Source organism: Lupinus angustifolius, chromosome LG11, assembly GCF_001865875.1.
Source record: "Lupinus angustifolius cultivar Tanjil chromosome LG11, LupAngTanjil_v1.0, whole genome shotgun sequence".
Lineage (NCBI taxonomy): Eukaryota > Viridiplantae > Streptophyta > Magnoliopsida > Fabales > Fabaceae > Lupinus > Lupinus angustifolius.
The window spans coordinates 18,057,041-18,071,682 of record NC_032019.1 but is presented as its reverse complement, the minus strand read 5'-3'; the positions used below and the strand labels follow the sequence as shown (position 1 = coordinate 18,071,682).

Below are 14,642 nucleotides of genomic sequence, written 5' to 3'. Positions count from 1 at the left end.
CTATGAATCCTTGTGACACTTGCCATTTGGCCAAATTAAAGAAATTACTTTTTCCTAATAGTGTCTCTAAAACTGATAAACCTTTTGACCTTATTCACATGGACATATGGGGTCCTTTCCACATACCATCCACACATGGTCACAGGTATTTTCTCACCATCATAGATGATCACACAAGATATACTTGGCTTCTCTTTATGAGAACGAAAGCTGAGGTTAACCAACACATAAAGACATTTGTGTCCTATGTGCACACTCAATTCAGTGCTAAACTCAAGTCCATTAGGAGTGACAATGGCAAAGAATTTTTTCTTACTGATTTTTATGCTCAACAAGGGATACATCACCAAACATCTTGTGTTGAATCTCCTCAGCAAAATGGGATTTCTGAAAGAAAACATCAGCACATACTTGCCATTGCCAGATCTCTTGTTTTCCAATCTCAATTGCCCATCTGCTTCTGGAACTATGTTGTGTCTCACTCAATTCACCTCATCAATAGACAACCAACCAGATACTTGGCCAACAAATCTCCTTTCTAGGTTTTACACAACACTCTCCCTGATCTCACTTGTTTAAAGACATTTGGCAGCTTATGCTATGCTTGTACTTTAACAGCAAAGAGACACAAACTTGACCCTAGGTCAAGAAAATGTATCTTCTTGGGCTACAAACAAGGAACCAAAGGTTATCTTGTTCTAGATTGCCTCAATAGACAAATATTCCTTTCAAGAAATGTGGTATTCTTTGAACACATTTACCCTTTCCACCATAACCCAAGAGAAACACCTATGTCTTCATCTAGTTAGCCCATAATGCCCACTGATTACTTTGACTCTTTGTTTTATTACACTAATGACCTGCTTAACAATACTCAGGCCACTACCTCTGAACATACCACTGAGTCATCCCATGACCAGATCACTGCCTCTCCCAGATCCATTAGACACAACAATGATGCCCCCTTGTGAGACACTCTACTAGAACATCAAAACCACCCTCATACCTTCAAGACTACCATTATACTCTAGCAACCAACTCTCAACCACCTCTCTCTTCCCACATCAAGTATCCATTGGACAAATTCCTCAACTATGACTCCCTATCTACATCTCACAAGCGTTACTCTTTGGCCATTTCATCCACCTTCACACCCAACACATATAAGGAAGCCATACTGCATGAACCTTGGCAACAAGCCATCCACTCTGAACTTTCTTCTCTTCAAACCAACAATACTTGGACCATTATAGAATTATCTCCTGACAAAAGGGCCATTGCTTGCAAGTGGATCTTCAAACTTAAGCACAAACCAGATGGCTCCATCGAAAGATTTAAGGCCAGATTAGTTGCCAAAGGCTTCACACAAACAAAAGGTGTGGATTATCTTGATACCTTTAGCCCTGTTGTCAAGATGACAACCATTCGTGTCCTCTTGGCATTAGCTTCTGTCCATAATTGGTTTTTGCACCAACTTGATGTAACCACAACATTCCTTCATGGTGACCTTAGAGAAGATGTGTACATGAATATTCCCCCTGGTTTACACATTGCTGACTCCTCACTCGTTTGTAAACTCCACAAATCAATTTATGGCCTTAAGCAGGCCAGTCGTCAATGTCATCAGAAACTAAATAATGTTCTTATTAATCATGGCTTTCATAAATCTCACTCAGATCATTCCTTACTCATAAAATCTGTTGCCCCTAACTTTACTGCAATTTTAATATATGTTGATGATCTCGTCTTAATTGGCAATAACCTTTCTGAAATTCAATTAACCAAACAGGTCCTTAACACTGAATTTAGCATCAAAGATCTAGGAAACTTAAAGTTTTTCCTAGGCCTTGAAATTGCCAGATCCTCAACTGGTATTACTCTATATCAACGCAAATATGTGTTAGATCTTTTATCTGAAACAGGTATGCTAGCTGCCAAACCATGCTCAACACCTATGGATTACAACACAAAGCTCCACTCAACATCTGGATCTTTGTTACCTGATCCTACTCCTTACAGAAGGTTACTAGGCAAATTACTTTATCTCACAAACTCCAGACCCGATATCAGCTATGCAGTTGGGCATCTCAGCCAATTCAATTCATGCCCCACAGACCAACACTACCAAGCTGCCAATCGCATTCTCAGATACCTCAAGTCTTCACCTGCTCTTGGTCTCTTCTTCCCTGCTCAAAACACAATTGTACTAAAAGGTTTCTCCGACTCTGATTGTAGGGCATGTATAGACACTCGAAAATCCGTAACAGGATGGTGTTTCTTCCTTGGTTCTTCCTTAATTTCCTGGAAGAGCAAGAAGCAAACCACTGTCTCAAAGTCATCCGCAGAGGCCGAATACAAGGCATTGGGCATGGCCTCATGTGAAGCACAATGGCTTCTCTTCCTTTTTAAAGATCTCAACATTTCTCACCATGCTCCAATTAGCCTATATTGTGACAACACCTCAGCTCTCCACATTGCAGCCAATCCTGTTTACCATGAACGCACCAAACACTTGGAAATTGACTGCCATATAGTTCGAGAACGCGTCCAAAATGGAACAATTCACCTCCTCCCTATCTCCTCGTCTTCACAACTTGCAGATATGCTTACTAAACCTCTATCTACAAGCCCTTTTCACTCCAACATTACCAAGCTTGAATTGCTCAATCTTCACCTCCAAGCTTGTGAGGGGCTGTTGGACACTAAACTCAATGGCCCAGACACAAAACCCAGCCCAGGAAATACACCAGAAGAAGAAACTGAAATTGGCGGGAAAGTCTGTTAAATTAGTTGAAAACCGTTTTTTCTGTTGTGCTTTCCTTTTCTGCATTGGCTCTATATTAAGCATATAAAGATGCAGTTTGTAATCAATCAATCAAGTAATATAATCAAGATAACAATTTCACTCAAGATTACAAAAGCTCTGTTTTCACATTCTCTTCTTCTTCGATTTTCTTCACCTTCTTCAAATGGCTTCCACCATGTTTAACATACACTGATAATACATATGTATTACACTCTTTTTTATCCCCTCAATGTCCCACGTCCAAAAAATACTTAAATTACTAAATATTTAAATTAAGTTCTTTTATATTTTATTTTTCTAACTATGTGGAATGGGATAGCAAATGCCACCCCAATGTTATACAGCAAATAGTAAATATGATGAATGTGTTGAAATATGACCAACAAAAGAAGGAGAAAATCCATCATCATGATCCATTCATTACTTAGTTTTTTTTTCGTTTCTATTTTTAGTAAGTTTGTTAGTTAAAACTGTTATATCAGTTTTTCTGTTTTTAGCCTAGCTTTATTTTGGTTTCTATTTAATCTTTTTGTTTTCGTTTAGTTTGTATCTAATTTCAATCTTCAATCAATAGAAAGAGTAGAAGTATTTCCTTTATTTGTCACTATCTTCTTTATCTTCTTCTTGGCAAGCTTCATACTATACATTCTTTTGTTCATGGAAAGGTTGAGTTTTAACATGGTATCAGAGCACCTCTAAGAGAGGTGACTCTGATACGCTTCCGCTTCATCACTTTTCCTTATTCTTCTTTCTGCATATTTTCTTTTCTTGAAGCCTTGCACCCCCAAATTTTCTTTAAATTCAAAATGGCAAGCCAAATAGTCACACAGAATCCTATTCAGGATCCAGCTAGCCCTTATTTCCTACATCCAAATGAAAATCCAGGTGATGTCCTCGTCTCACCTATCCTCAATGGTAGAAATTACCATTCATGGGCTAGAGCCATGACCATGGCTCTCAATATGAAGAAAAATATCCAGTTTGTCGATGGCACCTTGCATAAGCCACAAAGTCATGATCCTCTTTCTCCCTTATGGAATAGATGCAAAAATTTGGTAGTTTCATGGCTGAATTAATCAATTGACTCATTCATTCTTCCTAGAATTCTTTGGATGGAGACCGCTTTTGAAATCTGGCAAGATTTGCGTGAAAGATACCATCAAGGAGACATTTTCAGAATCTCACAACTTCTTCGAGAAATCTACACTGTAAGACAAGGAAGCCTTTCAATTGATACATATTATACACAAATCAAAGGTTTGTGGCAGCAAATTGATAATTTTCGCCCCATTCCCAATTGTTCATGTGAGGTAAGATGCTCTTGTTCCCTAAAAACCATTGTGAAGATATATATAGAAAATGACTATGTAATCTGTTTTTTAAATGAACAATACTCAATTGTGAGATCCCAAATCATGTTAATGGATCCACTACCAACAATTAATAAAGTATTTTCTATGTTAGTACAACAAGAAAGACAAAATGAAATGCATATTGATGATCCTGGAATACTTGCAAATATTTATAATGAGGGACAAAGCAACTTGAGTGATAACAGAACAAGAGGTAGCGGAGGAGGCTATAGGGGACAGGGCATAGGTAAATCTCAAAGTCCTGGTAGATCACATAATTTTGGAAGAAATTCAGGAGGAAGAAGGCCTAAAATCTACACATAATGTAATAGAACAAGACATACAATAGATGTATGCTACAAAAAACATGGTTTCCCCCAAGTCACCCAACAGGTTCAGGAATATCAATAACTACACTATGATGGGATCTGATATGAGTGGCTATATCAACACTAAAGACTTGGATACTACTAGCCAAGAACAACAAGAAGGATCAAATCTAACTATGACACCAACACAACATAAAGTCTTCATGTCTGTCCTAGAAAATTCAATGAAACAACAAGGCCACAATGCAAATCAGATTGTCATTGCATACAAGGAGGTTGATGACAAAAATCCAACTGCACAAGGTATTGATTGTATTGAGCCCATCATTGGCATAACTGACTGTTGGATCCTTGACTCAGGAGCCATAGACCATGTGTGTTTTTCAAAAACTCGGTTCCAAACCTTCACCAGAATAAGGCCCATATCAATTAAGTTGCCAAATGGAAATAGCCTAACTGCTGTTTACTCAGGGACAGTGGTGCTCTCAGCTCTTTTTTATCTTACTGATGTGCTTTATATTCCTAGTTTCAAATTCAATCTTATTTCTATTTCAAAAATCACCAATTCATTACCTTGGAGGCTGACTTTTTCACCTATTGAATGTTGCATACAGGACCTATTGGTGCAACTAGATTTAAAGCAGGATTGTATGCAATGGTTCAACCAAACAAAGATTGTTCCAAGTTTAGAGTAACAAATTTATTTTCTAGATATAATGATAATAATCTTTGGCATAATAGACTAGGTCACTTGTCCCATTCCAAGATGATTCATATGCAATCTGTTTTTCCTATTATACAATGTAATAAAATTGATATTCCTTGTGAAACATGTCATTTGGCTAAGCAAAACAACTACCTTATCTTAATAGTTTTTCAAAGTCTAAGCACTTTTTTTATTTGGTTCATATGGATATTTGGGGTCCTCTCTCGACACCTTCTACTTTTGGACACAAATACTTTCTTACCATTGTTGATGACAAGTCTAGATTCACTTAGATCTTCTTTATGAAATCCAAGGGTGAGACAAGTTATCATATCAAATCTTTTATCACTTTTATCAACACACAATTTAGCACAAAAGTAAAGTGTATAAGAAGTGACAATGGAAAGTAATTCCTCCTCCATCACTTCTATGCAAGTCAAGGGATACAACACCAAACATCTTGTGTTGAAACCCCTCAACAAAATGGTATTGTTGAGAGGAAACATCAAAACTTACTCACTGTTGGGAGAAGCCTCATTTTCCAATCCAATATTCCTCTTTGTTCCTGGAACTATGCCATATCCTATGCCACTCACTTAATCAATAGACAACCTACTAAGTACCTAGATAATAAGTCACCCTATGAGATCATCCACCAAGCCTTACCTGATATATCTCCAATCAGAGTCTTTGGTAGTCTCTGTTATGCCACAACCCTCACATCTCATATACACAAGTTGGACCCAAGGTCCAGAAGATGTGTGTTTCTAGGGATTCACACTGGCACAAAAGGATATATTCTTCATGATTGCCACACCAATGAGATATTCATATTAAGAAATGTTGAATTTTATGAGCATGTTTTTCCATATCTTAAAACCAGTCCTATAAACCAACAACATACCTCTACTTCACAAACCAACCCCTTTCCTATTCATCCTTTCCTTTATCACAATGATGATAATTGTGATTCATCTTCTCCCAATGACACCATTCTCCCATCTACTCCTACTTCAAATACAGATCCTCATGATCAAGACAACATTGGACCTACTCATGAGACTATTACCCATAGTTCTGCTCCCAACATAGATACCATTACTTCTGATTCACCCAACAACACTGTAAGGCACTCTCTAAGAACTCACAAACCACCTAAATACCTACAAGACTACCACTGCTCACTTGCTTATGATTCAATGCCAACTACATCTTCTTCAATCAGGTATCCTCTATCCAATTACCTTACCTATAATTTTTTATCTTCTGCACACAAACATTATTCTCTTGCTATCTCTACTGCTTTCACTCCCACTCATTATAAGGATGTTGTCTTACACCATTGTTGGAATGATGCAATTAAAACTGAATTACAAGCTTTAGAGCAGAATAATACTTGGATCATCACTGATCTTCCCCCTGATAAAATGGCAATTGGTTGTAAATGGATTTTTAAAATTAAACATAAAGCTAATGGAACAATAGAGAGACACAAAGCAAGATTTGTTGCAAAAGGCTTTAGTCAAATAGAAGGAGTACACTACCTAGATACTTTTAGCCCTATTGTCAAAATGACCGCAATTAGAGTTCTCCTTTCATTGGCTCCCAACATAGATACCATTACTTCTGCTCCCAACATAGATACCCTAAACCCTAAACCCCAATTAGATGTCAATACTGCATTCCTCCATGGTGATCTCAAGGAGATAGTTTACATGAAAATGCATCCTGAATTAAAGGTTAATAATCCCAATTATGTTTGCAAGTTACAAAAATCTCTATATGGGCTTAAGCAAGGTAGTAGGCAATGGCATGAAAAGTTAGCTATATTCCTAGTTGCCTCAAGATATTATAAATCTAATGTTGATCATTCATTATTCACCAAACACCAAACCTCTAGTTTTACTGCTATTCTGGTTTATGTCGATGATCTGGTTTTAATAGGCAATGACTTATGTGAAATTCAGAACACTAAGAATATGCTCCATGATAAATTTAGCATTAAGGACTCAGGTATCCTTAAATTCTTTTTAGGAATGGAAATTGTTAGATCTGTCCATGGCATCTCCTTGTATCAAAGAAAATATGTTCTAGATCTCTTAAATGAGAGTGGAATGCTTGGCTGCAAACCATGCTCCACTCCTATGGAGTACAATAACAAGCTTCATAACACCTCTGGTTCCATGCTGGTAGATGGTACATCTTATAGAAGATTAATTGGAAAGCTTTTATACCTTACCAACACTAGACTTGGCCTTTGTTATGTAGTTGGGCACCTAAGTCAGTTCCTATCTGCCCCTACCGACCAACACCAACAAGCAGCTTATAGGATTCTTAGATATATTAAAAATTATCCTGGTTTAGGTGTCCTGTTTTCCAGCAACAATAACACTGCCCTCAAGGGGTACTCTGATTCTGATTGGGCTTCTTGCTTGGACACAAGAAAATCTGTGATAGGATGGTGTTTCTTTCTAGGAACATCTCTTATATCTTGGAAAAGCAAAAAACAAAATATTGTGTCCAAATCCTCTACAGAAGCAGAATACAGAGCTTTAGCCATGGCTTCTTGTGAATCTCAATGGCTGTTATTCTTGCTTCAGGATTTAAGAATTCTGCATCCTTCACCAATCTCTTTGTTTTGTGATAACATGTCAGCTTTGTATATTGATGTCAATCCAGTTTTTCATGAACGCACGAAGAACATCAAGATTGATTGTCACATTGTAAGAGAAAGGGTGTTAAACAAGACTTTGCATTTGCTGCCAATTTCATCCTCTTTACAGCTTGTTGACATTTTCACCAAGCCTTTACCTCCTGGTTCATTTCATTCTCTGATTAATAAGTCTGGCCTGCTTAATTTCCACATGTCAGCTTGTGGGGCTGTTGAAATATGACCAACAAAAGAAAGAGAAAACCTATCATCATGATCCATTCATTACTTAGTTTTTTTTTCCTATTTCTATTTTTAGCAAATTTGTTAGTTAAAACTGTTATATCAATTTTTTGTTTTTCAGTTTTTAGCCTAACTTTGTTTTGGTTTCTATTTAACCTTTTTGTTTTCGTTTATTTTGTATCTAATTTCAATCTTCAATCAATAGAAAGAACAGAATGCTTGTTTAACTAGTATATATGATCTAAATCATGTAAGTATTCACCCCAACGTGAAACCGAAGGATGAATTAAGGTTTACTCATTCTATTCAATTTTATTTTTCATGTAGCAATCTTCTTCAAAATTAAAGCTAAAGTTTGGTGATGATATTCAGTACGACACACCCCGCAAAGAAAGAATCTAGCTAGATAACTTCAATAAAATTACAATTATACCCCGAAAATCTAATCTCACAGTCTTCTTACATACCCCATGATTCCAAGAAAGTCATATAAGGGTATACCTCAATGCAAACATTACAACCACATAGTAACATGTTTCACGTTGAGACACCACTGCAGAATTTACAACTAAAAAAGAGAGAATAGTTCAGAAGCTATAACTTTTGCTTTTGTTTTTTATTTTTCTCTTTTTAACCTTCTATTTGTGTCTCTTACGGAATCTCTCTATACTGAAGTTATGATACCAATCACCAAGTATACATATAAAACATGAACATGTATTTGTCTTTTAAATCTTGTCTCACTTTAATAATGATGAAACAAAAACAATATATTATTTAAATTTTATAATTGACATAAACATATTTTTATTAGTGTAAGATAGAATTTTGATAGAACAGTTGTTTATAAAACATTAGAGGCTATAAATAGATGGCGGAGCATTCCATTAACATCACAATAAGACAAAACATCATTTGCTTACAAATACAAACCAAAGTATTCAAATAACATTGAACCACGATGTCAGGTTTAATTAGTGCTGCTTCGATCCAACAAAGTGCAACTTCAGCTCAGCAGAAAACTCAGCTACCGAACCCATTGCTTCTTTCTGACTCTGAGATCCTGAACAAAGCTTATCTGACTCATGTAAAAGATGATCAAGAGTGCGATATCAAGACCCTTTACGACTTTGTCTCCAACGTTCTTTCTGCCTCAACTCTTGGAACTGCTATAGTTAACGTAATTCACTCTTCTTTCTCTCATGCACTTCCAACAATTTTTATTCTTAAGTTGTTGTTGTTATTATGAAGTTAATTTATCTTTAGCCTACTTTTTAATATAGGAAAGGAAGTCATAAAATAAACATATTATATAGCCCAAAGTCATAGTATGACTAACATTATTGTCCTTGTTCTACATGCATGCAGAGTCAGTCACAGATCACTACTTTAACAAGTTTCAAACCGGAGTTCACTGAACTGAAGCTGATTTCATCTCAGGTTACCTTTTCATGAATATATATAGATTTGAATTTGCTGTTGCAGTCATACTTATGATTATTTTACATTAATGGCAAAATCAAAAAAATTAGTTGAGTTAAAATATATTTTAATGTAATCATCATTGTGATTTATGAGTCATAAGGTGATCTGATGATGGTTAAAGTGAATGAATTTAAAGAATTAAGTGAAAGAATTTGTGGGTCTCACCTTTAACAAATTTTAAAAAATAAACAAAGAGTTATAAAGTAGTTTGAGGGTTAGGGATAAAGTAAAAGAGATTGAGGGTTCGAGTTTCGCCCTAGAACAAATACTAATATACTAACAATTGCACAAATAAAAAAAAACTATCATTGTAATTTTAATATTGCAACCACAATTTCAATTGGGGAGTAAAATTTACAACTATACTATAGATGTTATGAGTGTGAATCTTTTCACATGGAGAAATCTAGTACATTTTTTCCTTCAAAAGAGACATAGACTTGTGACAAACTAAAAGAACAACAACAGAATCATTGGCACATGATTTCATAAGGAGTATGGAAAACTTAATCAACTAAAAACAATTTAATAATAGATATAATGTTAGTAACTTACCAGATAAACTTTTTAATCCAAACTTCAATTTACAAGTTATCAGTTTATATTACTACAAATAAAAAAACAGAGCAAATTAAATAATGTTATGCATGGTAACAGATGATAACCACACGTGGAACAGCACAATGTGCACACCAGACAACACTTTGGATTCTTCAACGCCTAAGAGGTTTCTCATGGGATGCAAAAGCACTTATAACTCTAGTTGCTTTCTCTTTGGAATATGGAGAATTCTTGCACCTTCTTAGGCTTCCAACATCAGATATGCTTGGAAACTCATTGAAACAACTCAACCAAATTCAAACCAGAAACGTCCCTTCTGATATTATTGAACTGCTAACATTTTTAGAGCAACAAGTTCTTCCAATCATTAGAAAGTGGGCATTGTGGTATGGTAATGATTATGACACAGAAAAAGTTTATTCATTGTTACTTGCCACTCAAGAAATCCCACTTGTTGTGTATTGGACGATTGCTGCTACTGTTGCTTGTACTGGCAAATTCGTTGGAAGTACATTGTAAGTCATCCCATCTACTTGAAAATTTTGACACAGAAATTTAGTCCTACTAAATGAAAAATAACTAGATTCTTAAATAATTTAAATGGTTATCAAATTTATCATATATATGCTTATAATAAAGTTAAATAATTTGACCATCTTTAAGATTGATTTGAAGCTTTTTATTTTCCAGGTACTAAGTTGTTGTTGTATAAAATTTCATGTAGCACATATTTTTATATTAATAAATTAAGTATGATGTACTTTTCTCAATAAACTTTTCATGCTAATCTAGGAACAGAAAATAACATAAAACCTGACTGATTAACTTCGCAATTTTTTTATTAAAATAGATCTATCACATTACATAAATGTATATAGGTTACTTGGTTCCCTTTGTTTTTTTGTTTTTGTTTTCAGGGAATATAATTTGTCAGAATTTCAACTCAAGCTTTCTATCTTTGTTGACAAATTGAATTATCATCTAGAATCATGCGGAAACCAAATAGGTATGTACAAGGGCATGTTCCTCGAATACGTTGGAGTTTTGAACTCAAATGATGCTAGTTAATATTGTTTCAGGGAAAATGGATGACTATGAGAAACGTATTAAGGATTCTGAAAGAGTTAAAAATGTTGTTGGTTTCTTGAAGCTTCTCATCTATGGCAATGGATCTCAGACACCCCTAATATATGAAGGCAACACCCTAGTTAAAACGGTTAGTGATAAACACTGTTAAATTAATTATGATTATGTTGTATTTACTTGTGAAGACTCTAAAACTACAATATTGTGTATATTAATACAGTTGCAAAATGCAATTTAAAGCATGGGTACTAAAATATTGAGGTTCCTTTGATTAAGATTTTTTTATATAGAATTGGGACATTTGATGATAAATTTAATTTTTGAATTACATATTAATAATTCTCAAATTTGTAGCATATTTATAAAAAAATTATTCATCCCTCCTTTCAAGAACATACCCTCAGTGCCTTCTTTGAATAGTACATTAATCATAAGTGATTACTACACATATGTTTTTATGTCTTTGTCAAACAGGGTGTTGAAGTCTTCAAGCAGAAATATGTGTTGCTGTTCATTTCAAACCTAGAAAGTGTTCAAGATGAGATTTTTCTTTTAAATTCTATCTATAAGAGATTACAAGAAAATCCAAAAGTTGTAAAAGGTTTCAACAAAGAAGACTTCAAGATTCTGTGGGTCCCAGTTGTGGATGATTGGAATGACAACAGAAAAAACAAATTCAATGAATTGAGAAAAGAAATAAAATGGTATGTGTTGGAGTATTCTTCTGAGTTACCAGGCATTGGACTAATACATGAGATATTGAAATATGATATTGAGAAGAAAGATCCTATTATCTCATTGATAAATCCTCAAGGTGATATAATGAATGAGAATGCAAAGCCCATTATTTTTCAATGGGGGATTGAAGCTTTTCCTTTTAGGAAAGAGGATGCTGAAGATCTTATTAAGAAATGGTTGTGGCTTTGGAAGTTAATCGAGAAAGTAGATCCTAATATTAACACAGAGGTAAGCATTCCACTACATATACATAGAGCATAGCATATATTTTACTGAAAATAGTGACAATAATTTCATCTCACTACTTCTTTAACAAGAAATTTGTTTTGATACATTTTCTCACCCAATAAAAACATGTTTTTTTCATTATTACTGGACAGAAGAGTGTATGACAAAATTTGAGACAGCAAAGAGTGTAAAATGTATATAAAGATTTATGTACAGTTAGGGCATCATCCACCATTCATTTATAATATTTTTATTTAAAAGTCAATGATGACTAAAAATCAATGGAGATAATGTAGTGACAATGTAAAAAATCTTTACAATATCGATGTATATATTTTTTCCCAGGTGATAATATGCATTAATGTTAAAATTAATAAAGTTAATTCTAAATAATGTTAAAGATATATCTAGTATCATTGCCCCGAATATAGAATAGTTCTCTCTTTTCATACCTAAGTGAAATGTCTTTTCAACCAAAGATAACCTTATTATTTCACCATCACATACACTCTCCTCCTGATATAAAAAAAATGTAATATAAGGGGTCTTATCGGATTATTTTCATGACAGATTCCTTACTTTGTATACTAAGTACACCAATTTTTTGATATTATATTTGATATGGCATATTAATTCTATCTCTTACCTATTTTTTATCTTTATTAATATGCACATTTTCTTAAAGTACTTGAGAAAAAAACATACGAAATCATATTGGTAACCAAATTTCAGTCTACATAAAAGGTAAAACATTTTCCTTTTCAAATAAAATGGGAGAAAACTTTGAACTTTAAACCATATATAAATAATTAATATTTAAAAACATTCTTTAGTGATACAAAAGAAAGTCAATATTAGAATATTAAATCTAATACTTCTCAATAGGTTAAAACACCAAAATTTTAATGAAAAATATTCCTTTTTTCTCTTACATAAAGAATACCCATACATTACTTATTATCATTTCCTGATTAATATTATCTCATTAGTTTCATTTCTACATAATATGTTTACCATGTGAATCAGGACATCACAACAAGGGATCATTACTTCTTCATCTATGGAGGTAACGACATTAAATGGATCCAAGACTTCTCCACTGCAATGAAAAAAATTAAACAACATGAATACATCAATGATTTTGATCTTACAATCCATCGCCATCAATTGGGAAAGGATAACCCAGACAAGGTTCCTTATTTCTGGATTGGCATAGATGGCAAAAAACCCAAAAAACAGTGCCAAAGTAACTTAGACTGTGAAATTCAAAAAGCCTTAGAAAGCTTGCAATGCCTCAAAAAAGATCCATTTGGATGGGTTCTACTTAGTAAAGGGCATAACATAAAGCTTCTTGGTCATGGAGAACCTATGTTACAAACTGTGGTGGATTTTAATAAATGGAAGGAGAATGTGGTTGAGAAAGAAAGCTTTGATGTTGCATTCATAGAATACTATGATAATGTTGTTAAAGCTATTTCTGCTCGTTGTGATAACTATATTTCTGATGTGGTTGCAACTATAACATGCCCTAATCCCACGTGTGGACGCGTGATGGAAGTGACTTCTGTTAATTACAGTTGTTGCCATCGTGATAATCCAAACAGTTGCAGCATCACACTCATCTGATTTTGTGGACAATGCTTGTTTTCTTATTAAAAACATGAAATTTCAGTTACACATTTTGTTTTGTTTGCTTTTATGTGTGTGTCAAGATAAATGTTTTGGTTCGGCCTTTTATGGGTTAGAAACTAAATAATAATGGCTTCAATTTGTTTGTATGTTACTAAGTTTCTTGATTGAATAACATTATCAGTTATGTGTGTGCAGTACCTTTTGTTTTCTTTAAACATGAAATTTCAGTTAAACCTTTTGTTCTATTACAAGTTATTTTTGCAGCATACACGCCATTGTTCTATTTTGAAGTGGATTATATCAATAAATAAATAAATTATAAAAAAACAATAATTTTACTAAAAAAGATGCTCTTTTTAAAATGTAATAATTGACGATCAATTGAGAACTAGATTATAACAATTAGGATATGTCAATTAATTAAAATGCATAAAAAATTAAACTTTGTTCACCCTAAATACGAACATAGTGAGCTTACGAGCCACTCAATATAATTTTTTAAAGAATTCGAATAAGGAAAATTGGAAAAAAAAATTATAACACCAAATAAAGTTAAACCATTAATCTTACATCATATTTTTAAATTTAATTAATATTGAAGTAAAATTAGAAATAATCTGGAGAAAGTTTAAAATATAAAATTTGTTTTGAAAATATATAAGTGAGAAAATATAAATGTAAGGTTTCAACATGTTTAACATACTATATGTCTTGCCATTCAGAAAAATCATCAAATAAAACATACATTATAGGCAAATGAAACGAGCTAATGATAATAGACGGATGAACATGACCTATACCCATATTGCCAATGTTTATTGTAGTG

At 33.8% G+C, this 14,642-nt stretch overlaps 1 protein-coding gene across 1 annotated transcript; it reads left to right on the top strand.

Annotated features, from left to right (window-relative positions):
• On the top strand, positions 8,982-14,003 carry LOC109359455 (protein SIEVE ELEMENT OCCLUSION B-like). Its single transcript, XM_019604128.1, has 7 exons — positions 8,982-9,266; positions 9,455-9,526; positions 10,229-10,647; positions 11,050-11,138; positions 11,212-11,348; positions 11,693-12,184; positions 13,211-14,003. Exons 1-7 carry the CDS (start codon positions 9,048-9,050, stop codon positions 13,808-13,810), a joined length of 2,028 nt encoding a protein of 675 aa, XP_019459673.1. The 5' UTR covers positions 8,982-9,047; the 3' UTR covers positions 13,811-14,003.

Excerpts from the sequence above, each read along its gene's own strand:
- LOC109359455 (XM_019604128.1), top strand. The coding sequence starts at position 9,048 with ATGTCAGGTTTAATTAGTGCTGCTTCGATCCAACAAAGTGCAACTTCA. Across the intron at positions 9,267-9,454 it reads TTGGAACTGCTATAGTTAAC|AGTCAGTCACAGATCACTAC; the intron begins GTAATTCACTCT and ends ACATGCATGCAG. Across the intron at positions 11,139-11,211 it reads ATCATGCGGAAACCAAATAG|GGAAAATGGATGACTATGAG; the intron begins GTATGTACAAGG and ends ATATTGTTTCAG.